Genomic DNA, 25,023 nt, shown 5'->3' on the forward strand with positions numbered 1-25,023 from the left:
CCAGCCCAGACACCAGACAGTACACAGCCAGGACCAGACACCAGACATACTCAGCCAGCCCAGACACCAGACAGTACACAACCAGCCCAGACACTACACAGGAATACAAATCTAAATCGCTGAACATAATGACAAGGGCCTTGAGTTTTTCCTAGTCAGGTGACAAGTGTCAGGAAAACGTCCCGGCCTTAATGACATTACTGGACAGGTGGGACTGGGACAGATAGCTACAAACCAGGAAGCTGCATAGATACCTCTAGCCTACCAGAGCACAGACAGCTGTAGCTAGCTACATAGACATGCTAACACCACAGAACCACAGACAGCTGTAACTAGCTACATAGACATGCCAACACCACAGAACCACAGACAGCTGTAACTAGCTACATAGACATGCCAACACCACAGAACCACAGACAGCTGTAACTAGCTACATAGACATGCCAACACCACAGAACCACAGACAGCTGTAACTAGCTACATAGACATGCCAACACCACAGAACCACAGACAGCTGTAACTAGCTACATAGACATGCCAACACCACAGAACCACAGACAGCTGTAACTAGCTACATAGACATGCTAACACCACAGACAGCTGATATAAAAGCAGCATGCAACATGCGGTACACACTGGTACCGGTTCATGCCCAGACCAGGTCGCGGTTTTCCCAAAAGTATCTTTAGGTTAAGTTCATCGGTAGAGCCATAGGACCCTATGGTTCTAACATTAACTTAACCTTAAGATGCTTTTGGGGAACCGGGCCCAGATCAGTAGACCTACTGTTCTCATCCAACGTCTGAACACTGGCCCCCCTGGACAGCAGCTCCTGGACAGCCTGCTTCAGACCGCTATGGGCCGCTAGGTGGAGGGGCCTGGCAGGGACAGACCAATCAGAAGGTTTGTGGTGGTTCTGTAGTTGGGAGGGACTAAATCTAGACACTCGCCCCCCCAGAAGTAAATTGATGTAGCTTGCGCACAGCTCTGAGATTAACCATGGCCTATCTCTGGCGAACACTTACGTCTGCAGTGCTGCGTTGGTGGAACCTATGAGAACAGTGTCCTTCAGCCTCTCCAGGATGAATAGTACACAGTCCTCCTTTCCCTGAGAGAGGAAAAGGAAGAGGTGAAGAGAGTGAAGAGAGGAAGGGAAGAAGAGAGGAAGATAGTGAAGCCAAATAAATGTTACATTCCTTTCATATTTTAATACACTATGTGTAAATATGGAGTTTGAATATGGTACAAATGTCATGTCAACGAAATTGGGAGATCAATTCCCCTAGTGGACACTCACGCTACTGCAGGCCAGGTGGAGCGCGGTGTTACCATTCTGGTCCACCAACCTCAGGCTGGCGTTGGCACTGGTCAGCAGCACCTCTACAGTCCCGACTCTTCCCTTCTCTGCAGCCATCATCAGCGCACTGCGCCCTGATTGGTCCACAGCATCCACAGGTGCATCATGGGCCAGAAGCAGCTGAACACAGTCCACATGACCAGAGAACGCTGCAGCATGGAGTGGAGTCCTGAGAGATGGAGGGGGGAGAGATATGTGAGGAGAGGAAAATGAACAGAAGGAAGAATAGAGAACAAAAAAAACATGGAAATTAGTGATTGAGATTGAGGCTTGAAATTGAGTGATTGAAATTGAGGACAGGCTGTGTGATATACAGCTGTCTGATGACCTACCGATCCTTAGCGTCCTTACAGCTGGCCATGTCAGATCCCATGGCTTCCAGCAGTAGTGAGGCACAGGGTTCATGATCATTCACCCTGAGAACCAAAACAGAATGTAAACACTGAGATCCATAAGGTAAAACACAGTCAACACTGAGGTCTAATAGTCAACACAGGTCTACAGTCAACACAGGGGTCTAATAGTCAACACTGAGATCTAATAATCAACAATGAGGTCTTATAGTCAACACTGAGGTCTATAGTCAACACAGGGGTCTAATAGTCAACACTGAGGTCAAATAGTCAACACTGAGGTCTAATAGTCAACACAGAGGTCTAAAAGTCAACATTCAGCTCTAATAGTCAACACTGAGGTCTAATAGACAACACTGAGGTCTATAGCCAACACTGAGGTCTATAGTCAACACAGGTCTATAGTCAACACTGAGGTCTATAGTCAACACTGAGGTCTATAGCCAACACTGAGGTCTATAGTCAACACAGGTCTATAGTCAACACTGAGGTCTATAGTCAACACTGAGGTCTATAGTCAACACTGAGGTCTATAGTCAACACTGAGGTCTATAGTCAACACTGAGGTCTATAGTCAACACAGGTCTATAGTCAACACTGAGGTCTATAGTCAACACTGAGGTCTATAGTCAACACTGAGGTCTATAGTCAACACAGGTCTATAGTCAACACTGAGGTCTATAGTCAACACTGAGGTCTATAGTCAACACTGAGGTCTATAGTCAACACTGAGGTCTATAGCCAACACTGAGGTCTATAGTCAACACTGAGGTCTATAGTCAACACAGGTCTATAGTCAACACTGAGGTCTATAGTCAACACTGAGGTCTATAGCCAACACTGAGGTCTATAGTCAACACAGGTCTATAGTCAACACTGAGGTCTATGGGCAACACTGTGCATTATATATTTGATCAATAAGGACAATAAATGTATAGACTTACACAGCACAGTGCAGAGGAGTGAAGGGGTTCCCATCGATAAAGGGACAACCTTTCTGCTCCAGCAGTACCTCCACACAGCCCTCGTGACCTGGACACACAAACAAGATCAGTAGAAGATACACACGTAAAAATTATTCCACATGAAAGTTATTCCACATAAAAGATATTACACATAAAATACATTACACATAAAAGGTATACATTGAGGCAAAATCCCTCAGGAACATTGAATGAGATTTGGACTACAAAGCCATGGTTAGAGGCAGGACTGCAGTAGGTTGGTTTAGTAACTGACCATAGTAGCAGGCCCAGTGCAGTAAGGTGGTTTAGTAACTGACCATAGTAGCAGGCCCAGTGCAGTAAGGTGGTTTAGTAACTGACCATAGTAGCAGGCCCAGTGCAGTAGAGTGGTTTAGTAACTGACCATAGTAGCAGGCCCAGTGCAGTAGAGTGGTTTAGTAACTGACCATAGTAGCAGGCCCAGTGCAGTAAGTTGGTTTAGTAACTGACCACAGTAGCAGGGCCAGTGCAGTAAGTTGGTTTAGTAACTGACCATAGTAGCAGGGCCAGTGCAGTAGGGTGGTTTAGTAGCAGGCCCAGTGCAGTAAGTTGGTTTAGTGTAACTAGTAACTGACCATAGTAACAGGGCCAGTGCAGTAAGTTGGTTTAGTAACTGTAGCAGGCCCAGTGCAGTAGGGTGGTTTAGTAACTGACCATAGTAGCAGGCCCAGTGCAGTAAGTTGGTTTAGTAACTGACCATAGTAGCAGGCCCAGTGCAGTAAGTTGGTTTAGTAACTGACCATAGTAGCAGGCCCAGTGCAGTAAGTTGGTTTAGTAACTGACCATAGTAGCAGGCCCAGTGCAGGGGGTGGTTTAGTAACTGACCATAGTAGCAGGCCCAGTGCAGTAAGTTGGTTTAGTAACTGACCATAGTAGCAGGGCCAGTGCAGTAAGTTGGTTTAGTAACTGACCATAGTAACAGGGCCAGTGCAGTAAGTTGGTTTAGTAACTGTAGCAGGCCCAGTGCAGTAGGGTGGTTTAGTAACTGACCATAGTAGCAGGCCCAGTGCAGTAAGTTGGTTTAGTAACTGACCATAGTAGCAGGCCCAGTGCAGTAAGTTGGTCTCCGGTAGCCTCTGGAACTGCCGATCTGCGGCCAACAAGGTGAGTTAGTAACTGACCATAGTAGCAGGCCCAGTGCAGTAGGGTGGTTTAGTAACTGACCATAGTAGCAGGCCCAGTGCAGGGGGGTGGTTTAGTAACTGACCATAGTAGCAGGCCCAGTGCAGTAAGTTGGTTTAGTAACTGACCATAGTTGCAGGCCCAGTGCAGTAAGGTGGTTTAGTAACTGACCATAGTAGCAGGCCCAGTGCAGTAGGTTGGTTTAGTAACTGACCATAGTAGCAGGCCCAGTGCAGTAGGTTGGTTTAGTAACTGACCATAGTAGCAGGCCCAGTGCAGTAAGTTGGTTTAGTAACTGACCATAGTAGCAGGCCCAGTGCAGTAGGTTGGTTTAGTAACTGACCATAGTAGCAGGCCCAGTGCAGTAAGTTGGTTTAGTGTAACTACTTCCGGGTTGGAGCGAGCGGTCGCATCGGCACTTCGCTCCGCAGGTAGTATAACTTTTTCATTACATTTCATTATAGTACAACGGTTTGATTTGTCTAATCTTAGCAATTTCTTCTTAGCTAGCTACATAGCCGTCCTTGTATCAAAGATAATTGCATAATTATCGTATTTCGTCGTCCTAACGTAGCCTTCACTGCTATTTGCCCAGCAGCTAGCCAGCTAGCAAACGCTAGCAAACGCCCACCGATTAGCAGCACTGTAGTAACTTTTACACTCAACTGAACGACTTGATTAGTGTAGTGTTAGCTAGCTACATAGCTGTCTTTGCTGTCTTCGTATCCAAGATAATTGTGTAGTTTAGAGTGTGTAGTCTTAGAGTGATTATCTTAATTTACCGAGGTTAGCTAGACAGCTATTTGTCGTCCTTAACGTAGGAGACTCTGCTAGCTAGCCAACAGCTAACAGCTAACAGCTAGCCAAAGTCTACTGAATAGAACTCAACAACCCGGTCGCATTCACAGGTAGTATCACATTTTCATTTCATTTCATTACAGTACAACGGTTTGATTTGTTTGATCGTAGCTAGCTACATAGCTGGCTACATAGCCGTCTTTGTATCAAAGATAATTGTGTAGTCTAGAGCGATTTTCTATGTTAGCTAGCCAGCTATTGTCGTTCTTTTAACGCAACGTAACGTAAACAACACTGCTAGCTAGCCAGCTAGCCCCCGAATAGCAGCACTGCAGAAACTATTACACTCAACGGAACGACTTGATTAGTGTAGTGTCAACAATGCAGCCACTGCCAGCTAGCCTACTTCAGCAGTACTGTATCATTTTAATCATTTTAGTCAATAAGATTCTTGCTACGTAAGCTTAACTTTCTGAACATTCGAGACGTGTAGTCCACTTGTCATTCCAATCTCCTTTGCATTAGCGTAGCCTCTTCTGTAGCCTGTCAACTATGTGTCTGTCTATCCCTGTTCTCTCCTCTCTGCACAGACCATACAAACGCTCCACACCGCGTGGCCGCGGCCACCCTGATCTGGTGGTCCCAGCGCGCACGACCCACGTGGAGTTCGAGGTCTCCGGTAGCCTCTGGAACTGCCGATCTGCGGCCAACAAGGCAGAGTTCATCTCAGCCTATGCCTCCCTCCAGTCCCTCGACTTCTTGGCACTGACGGAAACATGGATCACCACAGACAACACTGCTACTCCTACTGCTCTCTCTTCGTCCGCCCACGTGTTCTCGCACACCCCGAGAGCTTCTGGTCAGCGGGGTGGTGGCACCGGGATCCTCATCTCTCCCAAGTGGTCATTCTCTCTTTCTCCCCTCACCCATCTGTCTATCGCCTCCTTTGAATTCCATGCTGTCACAGTTACCAGCCCTTTCAAGCTTAACATCCTTATCATTTATCGCCCTCCAGGTTCCCTCGGAGAGTTCATCGATGAGCTTGATACCTTGATAAGCTCCTTTCCTGAGGACGGCTCACCTCTCACAGTGCTGGGCGACTTTAACCTCCCCACGTCTACCTTTGACTCATTCCTCTCTGCCTCCTTCTTTCCACTCCTCTCCTCTTTGACCTCACCCTCTCACCTTCCCCCTACTCACAAGGCAGGCAATACGCTCGACCTCATCTTTACTAGATGCTGTTCTTCCACTAACCTCATTGCAACTCCCCTCCAAGTCTCCGACCACTACCTTGTATCCTTTTCCCTCTCGCTCTCATCTAACACCTCCCACACTGCCCCTACTCGGATGGTATCGCGCCGTCCCAACCTTCGCTCTCTCTCCCCCGCTACTCTCTCCTCTTCCATCCTATCATCTCTTCCCTCTGCTCAAACCTTCTCCAACCTATCTCCTGATTCTGCCTCCTCAACCCTCCTCTCCTCCCTTTCTGCATCCTTTGACTCTCTATGTCCCCTATCCTCCAGGCCGGCTCGGTCCTCCCCTCCCGCCCCGTGGCTCGACGACTCATTGCGAGCTCACAGAACAGGGCTCCGGGCAGCCGAGCGGAAATGGAGGAAAACTCGCCTCCCTGCGGACCTGGCATCCTTTCACTCCCTCCTCTCTACATTTTCCTCCTCTGTCTCTGCTGCGAAAGCCATGTTCTACCACTCTAAATTCCAAGCATCTGCCTCTAACCCTAGGAAGCTCTTTGCCACCTTCTCCTCCCTCCTGAATCCTCCTCCCCCTCCCCCCTCCTCCCTCTCTGCAGATGACTTCGTCAACCATTTTGAAAAGAAGGTCGACGACATCCGATCCTCGTTTGCTAAGTCAAACGGCACCGCTGGTTCTGCTCACACTGCCCTACCCTGTGCTCTGACCTCTTTCTCCCCTCTCTCTCCAGATGAAATCTTGCGTCTTGTGACGGCCGGCCGCCCAACAACCTGCCCGCTTGACCCTATCCCCTCCTCTCTTCTCCAGACCATCTCCGGAGACCTTCTCCCTTACCTCACCTCGCTCATCAACTCATCCCTGACCGCTGGCTACGTCCCTTCCGTCTTCAAGAGAGCGAGAGTTGCACCCCTTCTGAAAAAACCTACACTCAATCCCTCCGATGTCAACAACTACAGACCAGTATCCCTTCTTTCTTTTCTCTGCAAAACTCTTGAACGTGCCGTCCTTGGCCAGCTCTCCCGCTATCTCTCTCTGAATGACCTTCTTGATCCAAATCAGTCAGGTTTCAAGACTAGTCATTCAACTGAGACTGCTCTTCTCTGTATCACGGAGGCGCTCCGCACCGCTAAAGCTAACTCTCTCTCCTCTGCTCTCATCCTTCTAGACCTATCGGCTGCCTTCGATACTGTGAACCATCAGATCCTCCTCTCCACCCTCTCCGAGTTGGGCATCTCCGGCGCGGCCCACGCTTGGATTGCGTCCTACCTGACAGGTCGCTCCTACCAGGTGGCGTGGCGAGAATCTGTCTCCTCATCACGCGCTCTCACCACTGGTGTCCCCCAGGGCTCTGTTCTAGGCCCTCTCCTATTCTCGCTATACACCAAGTCACTTGGCTCTGTCATAACCTCACATGGTCTCTCCTATCATTGCTATGCAGACGACACACAATTAATCTTCTCCTTTCCCCCTTCTGATGACCAGGTGGCGAATCGCATCTCTGCATGTCTGGCAGACATATCAGTGTGGATGACGGATCACCACCTCAAGCTGAACCTCGGCAAGACGGAGCTGCTCTTCCTCCCGGGGAAGGACTGCCCGTTCCATGATCTCGCCATCACGGTTGACAACTCCATTGTGTCCTCCTCCCAGAGCGCTAAGAACCTTGGCGTGATCCTGGACAACACCCTCTCGTTATCAACTAACATCAAGGCGGTGGCCCGTTCCTGTAGGTTCATGCTCTACAACATCCGCAGAGTACGACCCTGCCTCACACAGGAAGCGGCGCAGGTCCTAATCCAGGCACTTGTCATCTCCCGTCTGGATTACTGCAACTCGCTGTTGGCTGGGCTCCCTGCCTGTGCCATTAAACCCCTACAACTCATCCAGAAGGCCGCAGCCCGTCTGGTGTTCAACCTTCCCAAGTTCTCTCACGTCACCCCGCTCCTCCGCTCTCTCCACTGGCTTCCAGTTGAAGCTCGCATCTGCTACAAGACCATGGTGCTTGCCTACGGAGCTGTGAGGGGAACGGCACCTCAGTACCTCCAGGCTCTGATCAGGCCCTACACTCAAACAAGGGCACTGCGTTCATCCACCTCTGGCCTGCTCGCCTCCCTACCACTGAGGAAGTACAGTTCCCGCTCAGCCCAGTCAAAACTGTTCGCTGCTCTGGCCCCCCAATGGTGGAACAAACTCCCTCACGACGCCAGGACAGCGGAGTCAATCACCACCTTCCGGAGACACCTGAAACCCCACCTCTTTAAGGAATACCTAGGATAGGATAAGTAATCCTTCTCCCCCCCCCCCTTTAAGATTTAGATGCACTATTGTAAAGTGACTGTTCTACTGGATGTCATAAGGTGAATGCACCAATTTGTAAGTCGCTCTGGATAAGAGCGTCTGCTAAATGACTTAAATGTTAAATGTTAGTAACTGACCATAGTAGCAGGCCCAGTGAAGTAAGTTGGTTTAGTAACTGACCATAGTAGCAGGCCCAGTACAGTAGGTTGGTTTAGTAACTGACCATAGTAGCAGGCCCAGTGCAGTAGGGTGGTTTAGTAACTGACCATAGTAGCAGGCCCAGTGCAGTAGGTTGGTTTATTAACTGACCATAGTTGCAGGCCCAGTGCAGTAAGGTGGTTTAGTAACTGACCATAGTAGCAGGCCCAGTGCAGTAAGTTGGTTTAGTAACTGACCATAGTAGCAGGCCCAGTGCAGGGGGGTGGTTTAGTAACTGACCATAGTAGCAGGCCCAGTGCAGTAAGTTGGTTTAGTAACTGACCATAGTAGCAGGCCCAGTGCAGGGGGGTGGTTTAGTAACTGACCATAGTAGCAGGTCCAGTGCAGTAAGTTGGTTTAGTAACTGACCATAGTAGCAGGCCCAGTGCAGGGGGGTGGTTTAGTAACTGACCATAGTAGCAGGCCCAGTGCAGTAGGTTGGTTTAGTAACTGACCATAGTAGCAGGCCCAGTGCAGTAGGGTGGTTTAGTAACTGACCATAGTAGCAGGCCCAGTGCAGGGGGGTGGTTTAGTAACTGACCATAGTAGCAGGCCCAGTGCAGTAAGTTGGTTTAGTAACTGACCATAGTAGCAGGCCCAGTGCAGTAGGGTGGTTTAGTAACTGACCATAGTAGCAGGCCCAGTGCAGGGGGGTGGTTTAGTAACTGACCATAGTAGCAGGCCCAGTGCAGGGGGGTGTACCCCTGGTGGTCTCGGAAGGGGGGCGTGGGCAGTTCAGAACAGGCCATACTCAGCAGCTCAGCGAGCCAGGATGCGTGGCCCTTTGCTGCAGCCAGATGGAGGGCTGTTCGGCCCCTGGAGTCCCCCAGCAACACAGAGGCCTCCTGCTCCAACAGACACTGAACACACTCCTCCTGACCACATAGCAACTGGGAGAGTGGAAGGGAGAGAGAAGTGAGAGAGAGACGGAAGGAAACAAAGAGAGAGACAGAGTTCACCTTTAAACTTTTAGACTGGACAAAGAGATCCCGTTCTTACAAGCTCCTCAGAATTCAGTACAATCAGTCATGTGAAGTCACAGACATTTACAGCCATACAAACACACGCGCGCGCACACGCATGCACATACATACATGTACAGTGAATACACACACCCACCCCGAGGTGCAGGGCGGTCAGGCCATGGTTGTCTGCTGTATCTACAGCAGCCTCTCTCTCCAGCAGCAGAGACACAGCATCCACATGTCCCCCTGCCACCGCAAGCATCAGAGGAGTCCTGACAGGGACAGAGAGGAGACAATCACAGCAGGACAAATGGATCGGTAGACACATCCCCATTCCCAACCCCTACTCCCACCTACGAGTATTACAAGGCTAGGTAGAATGTTTGCCATGTTGCTTACATCCATCCAATCACATCTGAAAAGACTGGATAGGTATAAGCAATAGGGCCACATTTCTACCTTGCCTATCAGAGAGAAAGGTGAGAGGAAGACATGACCATTTTATTTAAACCCATCCAGTCCCTACAGATCAGTAAACTCACTGTCCCTGAGAGTCTGTAGTGTCCACCAGGTCTGCACTATCCTGGTCGTCCAGAAGGAGGCGTACACACGACGTATGACCATTCATCACTGAGGACAGAGAAGGAGAGAGATGAGAACAAGGGAAACAGACAGACAGACAGAGACAGAGAAACAGACAGACAGAGACAGAGAGACAGAAACAGAGAGAGAAACCGACAGAAAGACAGAGACAGATAGAGACAGAGAAACAGACAGACAGAGACAGACACAGAGAGAGAGAAACAGACAGAAAGACAGAGACAGACACAGAGAGAGAATTCACAAAAAGGGACAAACGCCAAATTGAGACTGCATGCGGAATTCTGCAAAAATATCCTCTGTGTACAACGTAGAACACCAAATAATGCATGCAGAGCAGAATTAGGCCGAAACCCACTAATGACCAAAATCCAGAAAAGAGCCGTTAAAATCTACAACCACTTAAAAGGAAGCGATTCCCAAACCTTCCATAACAAAGCCATTGCCTACAGAGAGATGAACCTGGAGAAGAGTCCCCTAAGCAAGCTGGTCCTGGGGCTCTGTTCACAAACACAAACACACCCCACAGAGCCCCAGAACAGCAACATAATAAGACCCAACCAAATCATGAGAAAACAAAAAGATAATTACTTGACACATTGGAAAGAATTAACAAAAAAACTGAGGAACCTGGAATGCTATTTGGCCCTACACAGAGAGTACACAGCGGCCTAATACCTGACCACTGTGACTGACCCAAAATTAAGGAAAGCTTTGACTATGTACAGACTCAGTGAGCATAGCCTTGTTATTGAGAAAGGCCATCGTAGGCAGACCTGGCTCTCAAGAGAAGACAGGCTATGTGCACACTGCCCACACAATTAGGTGGAAACTGAGCTGCACTTCCTAAACTCCTGCCAAATGTATGACTATATCAGAGACGCATATTTCCCTCAGATTACACAGATCCACAAAGAATTATAAAACAAACACGATTTTGATAAACTCCCATATCTAATGGGTGAAATACCACAGTGTGCCATCACAGCAGCAAGATGTGTGACCTGTTGCCACAGGAAAAGGTCAACCAGTGAAGAACAAACACCACTGTAAATACAACCCATATTTATGCTTATCTTAATTATTTTAGAACTTTTGTGAGTGTAATGTTTACTGTTCATTTTTATTGTTTATTTTACTTTAGTATATTATCTACTTCACTTGCTTTGGCAATGTTAATATATGTTTCTTTCCCATGCCAATAAAGCCCCTTGAATTGAGAGAGAGAGAGCGAGAGAGACAGACAGACAGACAGACAGACAGACAGACAGACAGACAGACAGACAGACAGACAGACAGACAGGCAGGCAGGCAGGCAGGCAGACAGACAGACAGACAGACAGACAGACAGACAGACAGACAGACAGACAGACAGACAGACAGACAGACACAGAGAGACAGAAAGACAGAGACAGAGAGAGACAGAAGAGAGAGAGACAGAGAGAGAGAGACAGAGAGAGAGAGAGAGAAACAGAAAAACAGAGACAGAAAGATATAAAGACAGAGACAGAAAGATAGAAAGACAGAGAGAGATGGAAAGAGAAAACCAGAGACAGAGAGACAGAGAGAGATGGAAAGACAGAGAGAAAACTCAGTATAGAACTACTGCACACAGACCAATCAAAAGAGTACTTCAAATTCTCACACCCACACACAAACACACAGTGGTCTCCATTACCTGCTAGGTGTACCGGGGTGCGTCCCCTGTTGGTGTCCGTGGTGCGTGGCAAAGCCCCCTGGCTGAGAAGGGTGTGGACGCAGTCAGTGTGGCCCCTGAGGGCCGCTAGAGCCAGGGGAGTACGACCTTCCTCGTCCCCCTGGTCTACCTCCCTCTCCCCTTGCAGCAACACCTCCAGAGCCTGTGCATGGCCGTGGTATGCCTGGGGGACAGGGAGACAGACACACACATTACACACATACCAGCTGTTGGTATGCAAAGACACTGCGGTCTATGCAATGTATACTCTGTGTGTGTATGTGTGATAATGGCTGCCTTCAGAAAGTATTCACATCCCTTGACATTTTCTACATTTTGTTGTGTTACAGCCTGAATTTAAAATGGATTACATTGAGATACTGTATCACTGGCCTACACACAACAGCCCATAGCGCGAAAGTGGAATTATGTTTTTCAAAATGAAAAGATGAAATGTTATAGCAAGCCTAAATAAGTTCAGGAGTAACAATTTGCTTAATAAGTTGTATGGACTCACTCTGTGTGCAATAATAGTGTTTAACATGATCTTTGAATAACTACCTCATCTCTGTAGCCAACACATATAATAATCTGTAAGGTCCTTCAGTTGAACAGTACATTTTAAACACAGATTCAACCACAAAGACCAGTGACGTTTTCCAATGCCTCGCAAAGAAGGGCACCTATTGGTAGATGAAAAACAAAAAAAGCAGACATTGAATATTCTTTTGAGCATGGTGAAGTTATTAATAAGAATTTGGATGGTGTATCAATACACCCAGTCACTACAAAGATACAGACAATCTTCCTAACTCAGTTGCTGAAGATGAAGGAAACCACACAGGGATTTCACCATGAGGCCAATGGTGACTTTAAAACAGTTACTGAGTTTAATGGATGTGATAGGAGAAAACCGAAGATACTATGAATAATATGAATACAACGCATTATGTTTGGAGCAAATCCAAGAAAACACGTCACTGAGTACCACTCTTCATATTTTGAAGCATGGTGGTGGCTGCATCATGTTATGCTATTCCAGAAACAGAGCTAAGCACAGGCAAAATCCTGGAGGAAGACCTGGTTGTCTGCTCTCCAGCAGACACCGGGAGGCAAATTCACCTTTCAGCAGGACAATAACCTAAAACACAAGGCCAAATATACACTGGAGTTGTGTACAAAGACAACATTGAATGTTCCTAGTTAACGTTTTGACATAAATTGGCTGGAAAATCTATGGCAAGACTTGAAAATGGCTGTCTAGCAATTACCAACAACCAATTTGACAGAGCTTGAAAAATTGTAAAACGAATCATGTGGAAATATTATACAATCTAGGTATGAAAAGCTTTTAGATACTTACCCAGAAAGACTCACAGTTGTAATCACTTCTCCTCATCAATCTACACACAATACCCCATAACGACAAAGCAAAAACATTTAGCAAATGTCTAAAAAATAAAGTATTCAGACCCTTTACTCAAGACTTTGTTGAAGCACCTTTGGCAGCGATTACATCCTTGATTCTTCTTGGGTATGACATTACATTACATTACATTTAAGTCATTTAGCAGACGCTCTTATCCAGAGCGACTTACAAATTGGTGCATTCACCTTATGACATCCAGTGGAACAGCCACTTTACAATAGTGCATCTAAATCTTTTAAGGGGGTTTACTTTATCCTATCCTAGGTATTCCTTAAAGAGGTGGGGTTTCAGGTGTCTCCGGAAGGTGGTGATTGACTCCGCTGTCCTGGCGTCGTGAGGGAGTGTGTTCCACCATTGGGGAGCCAGAGCAGCTTTTGACTGGGCTGACCTGTACTTCCTCAGTGGTAGGGAGGCGAGCAGGCCAGAGGTGGATGAACGCAGTGCCCTTGTTTGGGTGTAGGGCCTGATCAGAGCCTGGAGGGTACTGAGGTGCCGTTCCCTTCCGTGGCAAGCACCATGGTCTTGTCTTCAACTGGAAGCCAGTGGAGAGAGCGGAGGAGCGGGGTTTTGTATATCTGGATGGGGGGGTTTAATGGCACTGGCAGGGAGCCCAGCCAACAGCGAGTTGCAGTAATCTGACAAGTGCCTGGATTAGGACCTGCGCCGCTTCCTGTGTGAGGCAGGGTCGTACTCTGCGGATGTTGTAGAGCATGAACCTACAGGAACGGGCCACCGCCTTGATGTTAGTTGAGAACGACAGGGTGTTGTCCAGGATCACGCCAAGGTTCTTAGCGCTCTGGGAGGAGGACACAATGGAGTTGTCAACCGTGATGACGCTACAAGCTTGGCACACCTGTATTTGGGGAGTTTCTCCCATTCTTCTCTGCAGATCCTCTCAAGCTGTCACGCCCTGACCTTAGTCAGGGTGTGACGAGGGTGGTATGTGTGTTTTTGTCTTGTCTAGGGTTTTTTGTATATCTATGGGGTTTTGGTATTGTCTAGGTATATGTAGGTCTATGGTGGCCTGAATTGGCTCCCAATCAGAGACAGCTGTTTATCGTTGTCTCTGATTGGGGATCCTATTTAGGTTGCCATTTTCCATTTTGTTTTTTGTGGGTTATTGTCTATGTGTAGTTGCATGTCTGCACTCGTGTCCGGGGGTGTCCTCGGATGGGGCCACAGTGTCTCCTGTCCCCTCCTGTCTCAGCCTCATGCTGCAGTAGTTTGTGTCGGGGGGCTAGGGTCAGTTTGTTATATCTGGAGTACTTCTCCTGTCCTTTTCGGTGTCCTATGTGAATCTAAGTGTGCGTTCTCTAATTCTCTCCTTCTTTCTTTCTCTCTCTCGGAGGACCTGAGCCCTAGGACCATGCCCCAGGACTACCTGACATGATGACTCCTTGCTGTCCCCAGTCCACCTGGCCATGCTGCTGCTCCAGTTTCAACTGACCTGAGCCCTAGGACCATGCCCCAGGACTACCTGACATGATGACTCCTTGCTGTCCCCAGTCCACCTGGCCATGCTGCTGCTCCAGTTTCAACTGTTCTGCCTTACTATTATTCGACCATGCTGGTCATTTATGAACATTTGAACATCTTGGCCATGTTCTGTTATAATCTCCACCCGGCACAGCCAGAAGAGGACGGGCCACCCCACATATGCTCTCTCTAATTCTCTTTTTCTTTCTCTCTCTCAGAGGACCTGAGCCCTAGGACCGTGCCCCAGGACTACCTGACATGATGACTCCTTGCTGTCCCCGGTCCACCTGACTGTGCTGCTGCTCCAGTTTCAACTGTTCTGCCTTGTTATTATTCGACCATGCTGGTCATTTATGAACATTTGAACATCTTGGCCATGTTCTGTTATAATCTCCACCCGGCACAGCCAGAAGAGGACTGGCCACCCCACATAGCCTGGATCCTCTCTAGGTTTCTTCCTAGGTTTTGGCCTTTCTAGCGAGTTTTTCCTAGCCACCGTGCTTCTACACCTGCATTGCTTGCTGTTTGGGGTTTTAGGCTGGGTTTCTGTACAGCACTTTGATATATCAGCTGATGTACGAAGGGCTATATAAATACATTTGATTTGAATTTGATTGATATAGAGGCACGTTCGTTTTGTTCAGTGTTCGTTCTTCCATTAAAAGAAGATGGACGCTTATCACGCTGCGCCCTGGTCTCTAGGAGACAGACCACGTCTCCTTCTTGAGCGGTATGACGGCTGCGTGGTCCCATGGTGTTTATACTTGCGTACTATTGTTTGTACAAATGAATGTGGTACCTTCAGGCGTTTGTAAATTGCTGCCAAGGATGAGGTCATTTGATTTTCCCATGATGTCAAGCAAAGGCACTGGGTTTGAAGGTAGGCCTTGAAATACATCCACAGGTTCATCTGCAATTGACTCAAATTATGTCAATTAGCCTTCGAAAGTCATGACATCATTTTCTGAAATTTTACAAGCTGTTTAAAGGCACAGTCAACTTAGTGTATATAAACTTCTGACCCACTGTAATTGTGATACAGTGAAATAATCTGTCTGTAAACAATTGTTGGAAAAATTACATGCACAAAGTAGAGGTCTTAACTTCTTCGAGATAGGGGGCGCTCTTTTAATTTTTGGATAAAAAAACGTTCCCGTTTTAAACAAGATATTTTGTCATGAAAAGATGCTCGACTATGCATGTAATTGACAGCTTTGGAAAGAAAAAACTCAGACGTTTCCAAAACTGCAAAGATATTATCTGTGAGTGCCCCAGAACTAATGCTACAGGCGAAACCAAGATGAAATTTCATACAGGAAATGGTCCAGATTTTGAATGCCCTGTGTTCCAATGTCTCCTTATATGGCTGTGAATGTGCCAGGAATGAGCCTGCACTTACTGTCGTTTCCCCAAGGTGTCTGCAGCATTGTGACGTATTTGTAGGCATATCATTGGAAGATTGACCATAAGAGACTACATTTACCAGGAGTCCGCCCAGTGTCCTCCATCGAAATTATTGCGTAATCTCCAGCTCCATGCGCGTTCCATTTTCTTCAGAGGAGAAGGTCAACTGCCACGAATGATTTATCCTCAATAGATATGTGAAAAACACCTTGAGGATTGATTCTAAACAATGTTTGCCATGTTTCTGTCGATATTATGGAGTTAATTTGGAAAAAAAGTTTGCGTTGTAATGACTTAATTTTCAGGTTTTTTCTTACCCAAACGTAATGAACAAAACGGAGCGATTTGTCCTACACAAATAATATTTTTGGAAAAACTGAACATCTAACATCTGCTATCTAACTGAGAGTCTCCTCATTGAAAACATCTGAAGTTCTTCAAAGGTAAATTATTTTATTTGAATGCTTTTCTTGTTTTTGTGAAAATGTTGCATGCTGAATGCTAGGCTTAATGCTATGCTAGGCTATCAATACTCTTACACAAATGCTTGTTTAGCTATGGTTCAAAAGCATATTTTGAAAATCTGAGATGACAGTGTTGTTAACAAAAGGCTAAGCTTGAGAGCAAATATATTTATTTCATTTGCGATTTTCATGAATAGTTAACGTTGCGTTATGGTAATGAGCTTGAGGCTATAAATAGGATCCCGGATACGGGATTGCTCGTCGCAACAGGTTAACTGACTTGCCAAAACTATAGTTTGTTAACAAGAAATTTGTGGAGTGGTTGAAAAACACTTAGGTTGGAGTCATTAAAACTCGTATGTAAACTTCCGACTTCAACTGTATTTTCAGGTCTCTCCAGAGATGTTTGATTGTGTTCAAGTCTGGGCTCTGGCTGGTTCCACTCAAGGACATTTAGAGACTTGTCCCGAAGCCAATCCTGAGTTGTCTTGGCTGTGTGCTTTGAGTCGTTGTCCAGTTGGAAGATGAACCTTCGCCCCAGTCTGAGCACTCTAGAGCAGGTTTTCATCAAGGATCTCTTTGTACTTTGCTCCGTTCATCTTTCCCTCGAGTCTTCAAGTCCCTGCCACTAAAAACATCCCCACAGCATGATGCTGCCACCACCATGCTTCACCATAGGGATGGTGCCAGGTTTCTTCCAGATGTGACGTTTGGCATTCAGGCCAAAGAGTTCAATCTTGGTTTCATCAGACCAGAGAATCTTGTTTCTCATGGTCTGAGTGTCCTTTATGTGCTTTTTGGCAAACTCCAAGTGGGCTGTCATGTGCCTTTTACTGAGGAGTGGCTTCTGTCTGGAAACTCAACCATAAAGGCCTGATTGGTGGAGTTCTGCAGAGATGGTTGTCCTTCTGGAAGGTTCTCCCATCTCAGAGGAACTCAGGAGCTCTGTCAGAGTGACCATTGGATTCTTGGTCACCTCTCTGACCAAGGCCCTTCTCCCCCGACTGCTCAGTTTGGCCGGGCGACCAGCTCTAAGAAGAGTCTTGGTGGTTCCAAACTTCTTCCATTTCAGAATGATGGAGGCCACTTTTCTTGGGGACCTTCAATGCTGCAGAAACGTGTTGGTACCATTTTTGCTTTGTCATTATGGGGCATTGTGTGTAAATTGATGAAGAAAAAAATGTATGTTGTCAATATTAGAATAAGGCTGTAACGTAACAAAATGTGGGGAAAAGGAAGGGGTCTGAATACTTTCTTTATGCACTAGATGTAAATGAGATATTTCTGTATTTCAAATTCAATAAATTTACTAAATTACAAAAAAATGTTTTTACAATTTGTCATTATGGGGTATTTTGTGTAGATGGGTGAGATTTTTTATTTAATCCATTTTGAATTCAGGCTGTAACACAACAAAATGTGGAATAAGTCAAGGGGTGTGAATACTTTCTGAAGGCTCTGTACATGATAACGCTAGTTATCTGTTTTTTATGACCACGTTTTTATGACCACTATAGGTTTTTCCTGCTCAGGTCACAAGCTCACCCAATTATAATGCACTGCATGGCAGTGTGTGTGATTATGCATGGCTAGAGTGGATATGTGATAATGACTCACAGCGAGGTGCAGGGGGCTCCTGGCACCCAGAAAGTCTGGGGGCTCCTGGTGACTCTCGTCTCTGTCCAACAGCTAAAACCACAACCACAGATTACATTAAAACAAATAATTTCAATTCCATAAGTGGTATTTGTGAGCTGTGTATATTTATGGTATCTTGTGAAGTTGAAGTTCTATACACAGATACATTGTTGACTAGCATGTAGCATGAGCGTGTGTATGAGCGTGCATGCACTCACCAGCTCCAGGCAGTGTCTGTGGCCATAGGCTGCAGCATAGTGGACAGGACTGTAGCCCTGCTTATCCTTCAGAGAGGCAGTAGCACCACTTTGCAAAAGGAATTCTAGACATCTATTACACAAACATACAATATCGTCAGACACAAACACTTCAATATGTTCTTAAAAAACGCCTCAGACCGAGAGGATATGAGAGAGAGAAAGGGATGTTTTATAGACATATCAACATGATTCAAGCAGACCACCATAGTCCCTGTGCCCAAGAACACAAAGGCAACCTGCCTAAATGACTACAGACCCGTAGCTCTCACGTCCGTAGCCATGAAGTGCTTTGAAAGGTTGGTAATGGCTCACATCAACACCATTATCCCAGAAACTCTAGACCCACTCCAATTTGCATACCGCACAAACAGATCCACAGATGATGCGATCTCTATTGCACTCCACTCTGCCCTTTCCCACCTGGACAAAAGGAACACCTACAGTGGGGAGAACTAGTATTTGATACACTGCCGATTTTGCAGGTTTTCCTACTTACAAAGCATGTAGAGGTCTGTAATTTTTATCATAGGTGCACTTCAACTGTGAAAGACGGAATATAAAACAAAAATCCAGAAAATCACGTATGATTTTTAAGTAATTAATTAGCATTTTATTGCATGACATAAGTATTTGATCATCTACCAACCAGTAAGAATTCCGGCTCTCACAGACTTGTTACTTTTTCTTTAAGAATCCCTCCTGTTCTCCACTCGTTACCTGTATAAAAGACACCTGTCCACACACTCAATCAAACAGACTCTAACCTCTCCACAATGGCCAAGACCAGCTGTGTAAGGACATCAGGGATAAAATTGTAGACCTGCACAAGGCTGGGATGGGCTACAGGACAATAGGCAAGCAGCTTAGTGAGAAGGCAACAAATGTTGGCGCAATTATTAGAAAATGGAAGAAGTTCAAGATGACGGTCAATCACCCTCGGTCTGGGGCTCCATGCAAGATCTCACCTCGTGGGGCATCAATGATCATGAGGAAGGTGAGGGATCAGCCCAGAACTACATGGCAGGACCTGGTCAATGACCTGAAGAAAGCTGGGACCACAGTCTCAAAGAAAACCATTAGTAACACACTAAGCCGTCATGGATTAAAATCTTGCAGCGCACGCAAGGTCCCCTGCTCAAGCCAGCGCATGTCCAGGCCCGTCTGAAGTTTGCCAATGACCACCTGGATGATCCAGAGGAGGAATGGGAGAAGGTCATGTGGTCTGATGAGACAAAAATAGAGCTTTTTGGTCTAAACCCCACTCGCTGTGTTTGGAGTAAGAAGAAGGATGAGTACAACCCCAAGAACACCATCCCAACCGTGAAGCATGAATGTGGAAACCTCATTCTTTGGGGATGCTTTTCTGCAAAGGAGAGAGGACGACTGCACCGTATTGAGGGGAGGATGGATGGGGCCACATATCGCACGATCTTGGCCAACAACCTCCTTCCCTGAGTGAGAGCATTGAAGATGGGTCGTGGCTGGGTCTTCCAGCATGACAACGACCCGAAACACACAGCCAGGGCAACTAAGGAGTGGCTCCGTAAGAAGCATCTCAAGGTCCTGGAGTGGCCTAGCTAGTCTCCAGACCTGAACCCAATAGAATATATTTGGAGGGAGCTGAAAGTCCATATTGCCCAGCGACAGCCCCGAAACCTGAAGGATCTGGAGAAGGTCTGTATAGAGGTTTCTTAAATTCTGCTTTTCTGATGTATCAAATACTTATGTCATGCAAATGAATTACTTAAAAATAATACAATGTGCTTTTCTGGATTTTTGTTTTAGATTCCGTCTCTCACAGTTGAAGTGTACCTATGATAAAAAATTACAGACCTCTACATGCTTTGTAAGTAGGAAAACCTGCAGAATCGTCAGCGTATCAAAAAGGCTTCTCAACAGTTTTTACCCCCAAGCCATAAGACTCCTGAACAGGTAATCAAATGGCTACCCGGACTATTTGCATTGTGTGGTTTTTCTTACCTACCTATTGTTCACCGAATACCTTTTTTTGCACTATTGGTTAGAGCCTGTAAGTAAGCATTTCACTAAGGTTTAGCACTTCACCTGTTGTATTCGGCGCACGTGACATATTTTTTTATTTGATTTGACATACGCAATGGTTAATCCAACAAGATGAGCGAGAGACAATGACAGAAGATATTGTCTGTCTAAACTGGTCTGTGTGCACAGAGTAGAGAAAGAGAGAGGGAAAGAGAGAGAAAGAAAGAGAGAGAAAGAGAGGGACTTTCTCAAACAGGCAGAACCATAGGCACGGCTTGCACTGATCCATAATCTGTGCTGACTGACTACCTGTATGCCCAGATGGAGGCAGTAATACTCATAGAAATAAAATAGTTTACTCACAGTGCAGCCTCTTTCTCCTTCTCTGCCTGCACCCCTTCACTCTCTGGCTCCAGAGCCTGACGTCGCCTTCACAACACACACAACAGAGAATGATTATTCAGGGTCATATAGCGTCTCCAGCAGTGCTTCTCTGAGTTTCCTGGAATGGAAACAGTCAGGGGTGTGAACACTGAACGGTCTGCTGCCGAACATCCAGACACCTATTCAACCGGCACCTCAGAATTACCTCAGGTATCCATGGAAACAGGGAGTTCCTTGGTTGTCTAGCTTCCGGAGATGGTCACCACCATAGAATTAGGAATTAGAATAACATTCCATTGAAACAGTGCAGTCAATCCACAGCCAGACACTGGCTTAAATCACTTGATGATAGGAATTAAGTTGTAAATGCAACAAGTACTGAATTTGCATCATATAATAGCACTCACAGCTTTCCAAGAAAACACAACATTTTGACAGTTATGGTCAGTGTACATATATTTTAGAGGCTATTTATACAGAAAATGTATGGGTTTTATACCCATATAAACTGTATTTATAATTATGTGACAATATTTTAGATCAGGTCATCTATAAGTCTTTGCTAGGTAAAGCGCCGCCTTATCTCAGCGCACTGGTCACCATTGCAACATCCACCCATAGCACGTGCTCCAGCAGGTATATTTCACTGGTCATTCCCAAAGCCAACTCCTCCTTTGGGCGCCTTTCCTTCTAGTTCTCTGCTGCCAATGACTGGAATGAATTACAAAAATCACTGAAGTTGGAGACTTCTATCTCCCTCACTAACTTTGTGCGCCAGCTGTCAGAGCAGCTTACCGATCACTGCAGCTGTACAAAGCCCATCTGTAAATAGCCCATCCATCCAACTACCTACCTCATCCCCATATTTGTTTTTGTTTTTCTGCTCTTTTGCACACCAGTATATCTACTTTCACATCCTCATCTGCACACCTATCACTCCAGTGTAAATTGATAAACGATAATTACTTTGCCACTATTGGCCTATTTATTGCCTTACCTCCTTACTTCATTTGCACACATTGTATACAGATTGTACTATTATGTTATTAACTGTACATTTGTTTATTCCATGTGTAACTCTGTGTTGTTATTTTTGTCGCACTGCTTTGCTTTATCTTGGCCAGGTCATAGTTGTAAATGAGAACTTGTTCTCAACTGGCCTACCTGGTTAAATAAAGGTGAAATAAAATAATAATAATAATATATTCCATTAGACTGGTTTGGATTTCTCCCTGACCAATATGGCTGCCATTTTCAACTCATTCTGGAGTTTTGAAGGTTGAAGGGACATAGCATCTCTAACAATTTATCAGGATCTCTATGGTCACCACAAAAAACCACACAGCTAGTTTGACCTGGCCTCAGGGGCCCGACTGTCCGTTAGTCTTTTGATTACATATTATAGATAGGAGCATATAGGAACCAGCTCAATATTGTAGTCTTTAACCTCTGATCGATAACTGAATTTACATGCAGTTTATAATATCAAATTGTAACATGAGTCACAGGTCCTAATGGTATCATCAATGTATGGTCACTATGGGGTGAATCCTAACATCCATTTAAGTAACATTTTCACTTACATCAATGCATGACTATATCGGAATTGAAATCTTAAGTGGAAGTTAGGATTCGTCCCCAAGTCTGATTAGTGAAGCTCACCTTCTGTCCAGGTCGGAGGCAGCAGCGTAGTGTAGAGCAGAGCGCCCCCACTGGTCAGTGGCATTAATGCAGGTCCCACACGACACAAGGGTCTCCAGGCACTGGTAGTGACGACTGGCTGCCGCATAGTGGAGAGAGGTCCTGGAGAGGGAGCGACACACAGAGAGACACACACACACAGAGAAGGACAGTGTTATACGCTAGCACATTGAGTTGAGTCACACAAACTTACTGGAGCCCCAAAAAATGAAGAAGAGTAGATTAAAGGGTAGCTAGGCAACAACACCTCTACTACGCTAATTCTCTACACAGAGGTTAGGCAACAACACCTCCACATGCTGATCCTCAACACAGATGGTAGCTAGGCAACAACACCTCCACTATGCTGATCCTCAACACAGAGGGTAGCTAGGCAATAACACCTCCACTATGCTGATCCTCAACACAGAGGGTAGCTAGGCAACAACACCTCCACTATGCAGATCCTCAACACAGAGGTTAGGCAACAACACCTCCACTATGCTGATCCTCAACACAGAGGTTAGGCAACAACACCTCCACTATGCTGATCCTCAACACATAGGGTAGCTAGGCAACAACCCCTCCACTATGCTGATCCTCAACACAGAGGGTAGACAACAACACCTCCACTATGCTGATCCTCAACACAGAGGTTAGGCAACAACACCTCCACTATGCTGATCCTCAACACATAGGTTAGAAACAACACCTCCACTATGCTGATCCTCAACACAGAGGTTAGGCAACAACACCTCCACTATGCTGATCCTCAACACATAGGTTAGACAACAACACCTCCACTATGCTGATCCTCAACACAGAGGTTAGACAACAACACCTCCACTATGCTGATCCTCAACACAGAGGTTAGACAACAACACCTCCACTATGCTGATCCTCAACACAGAGGTTAGGGCAACAACACCTCCACTATGCTGATCCTCAACACATAGGTTAGACAACAACACCTCCACTATGCTGATCCTCAACACAGAGGTTAGACAACAACACCTCCACTATGCTGATCCTCAACACAGAGGTTAGGCAACAACACCTCCACTATGCTGATCCTCAACACATAGGTTAGACAACAACACCTCCACTATGCTGATCCTCAACACAGAGGTTAGACAACAACACCTCCATATGCTGATCCTCAACACAGAGGTTAGGCAACAACACCTCCACTATGCTGATCCTCAACACAGAGGTTAGACAACAACACCTCCACTATGCTGATCCTCAACACAGAGGGTAGACAACAACACCTCTACTACGCTGATCCTCAACACAGAGGGTAGCTAGGCAACAACACCTCCACTACGCTGATCCTCAACACAGAGGGTAGCTAGGCAACAACACCTCCACTACGCTGATCCTCAACACAGAGGTTAGCCAACAACACCTCCACTATGCTGATCCTCAACACAGAGGTTAGGCAACAACACCTCCACTACGCTGATCCTCAACACAGAGGTTAGACAACAACACCTCCACTATGCTGATCCTCAACACAGAGGTTAGACAACAACACCTCCACTATGCTGATCCTCAACACAGAGGTTAGACAACAACACCTCCACTATGCTGATCCTCAACACAGAGGTTAGACAACAACACCTCCACTATGCTGATCCTCAAAACAGAGGTTAGGCAACAACACCTCCACTATGCTGATCCTCAACACAGAGGTTAGACAACAACACCTCCACTATGCTGATCCTCAACACAGAGGTTAGACAACAACACCTCCACTATGCTGATCCTCAACACAGAGGTTAGACAACAACACCTCCACTATGCTGATCCTTAACACAGAGGTTAGACAACAACACCTCCACTATGCTGATCCTCAACACAGAGGTTAGGCAACAACACCTCCACTATGCTGATCCTCAACACAGAGGTTAGACAACAACACCTCCACTATGCTGATCCTCAACACAGAGGTTAGGCAACAACACCTCCACTACGCTGATCCTCAACACAGAGGTTAGACAACAACACCTCCACTATGCTGATCCTCAACACAGAGGTTAGACAACAACACCTCCACTATGCTGATCCTCAAAACAGAGGTTAGGCAACAACACCTCCACTATGCTGATCCTCAACACATAGGTTAGACAACAACACCTCCACTATGCTGATCCTCAAAACAGAGGTTAGGCAACAACACCTCCACTATGCTGATCCTCAACACAGAGGTTAGACAACAACACCTCCACTATGCTGATCCTCAACACAGAGGTTAGACAACAACACCTCCACTACGCTGATCCTCAACACAGAGGTTAGACAACAACACCTCCACTACGCTGATCCTCAACACAGAGGTTAGACAACAACACCTCCACTACGCTGATCCTCAACACAGAGGTTAGACAACAACACCTCCACTATGCTGATCCTCAACACAGAGGTTAGACAACAACACCTCCACTACGCTGATCCTCAACACAGAGGTTAGGCAACAACACCTCCACTATGCTGATCCTCAACACAGAGGTTAGACAACAACACCTCCACTACGCTGATCCGCAACACAGAGGGTAGACAACAACACCTCTACTACGCTGATCCTCAACACAGAGGTTAGGCAACAACACCTCCACTATGCTGATCCTCAACACATAGGTTAGACAACAACACCTCCACTATGCAGATCCTCAACACAGAGGTTA

At 46.3% G+C, this 25,023-nt stretch overlaps 1 protein-coding gene across 50 annotated transcripts in view; it reads right to left on the reverse strand.

The window, feature by feature from the left end:
* Nucleotides 1–25,023, reverse strand: part of LOC118386358 (serine/threonine-protein phosphatase 6 regulatory ankyrin repeat subunit B-like) — a 75,271-nt gene that overhangs the window by 3,719 nt on the left and 46,529 nt on the right. For all 50 annotated transcript variants that reach the window (XM_052522863.1, XM_052522862.1, XM_052522858.1 and 47 more), the window contains exons 14-26: nt 22,319–22,459; nt 20,636–20,701; nt 18,230–18,341; nt 17,991–18,062; nt 11,583–11,784; nt 9,847–9,934; nt 9,459–9,576; nt 9,010–9,229; nt 2,655–2,742; nt 1,690–1,773; nt 1,298–1,526; nt 1,026–1,108; nt 787–878 (exon numbers count right to left, since the gene is read on the reverse strand). In XM_052522863.1, the coding sequence (XP_052378823.1) occupies nt 787–878; nt 1,026–1,108; nt 1,298–1,526; nt 1,690–1,773; nt 2,655–2,742; nt 9,010–9,229; nt 9,459–9,576; nt 9,847–9,934; nt 11,583–11,784; nt 17,991–18,062; nt 18,230–18,341; nt 20,636–20,701; nt 22,319–22,459 (1,595 nt within the window). The remainder of the gene's footprint in view (nt 1–786; nt 879–1,025; nt 1,109–1,297; nt 1,527–1,689; nt 1,774–2,654; nt 2,743–9,009; nt 9,230–9,458; nt 9,577–9,846; nt 9,935–11,582; nt 11,785–17,990; nt 18,063–18,229; nt 18,342–20,635; nt 20,702–22,318; nt 22,460–25,023) is intronic.

The sequence above is a fragment of the Oncorhynchus keta genome, chromosome 7, assembly GCF_023373465.1.
Source record: "Oncorhynchus keta strain PuntledgeMale-10-30-2019 chromosome 7, Oket_V2, whole genome shotgun sequence".
NCBI lineage: Eukaryota > Metazoa > Chordata > Actinopteri > Salmoniformes > Salmonidae > Oncorhynchus > Oncorhynchus keta.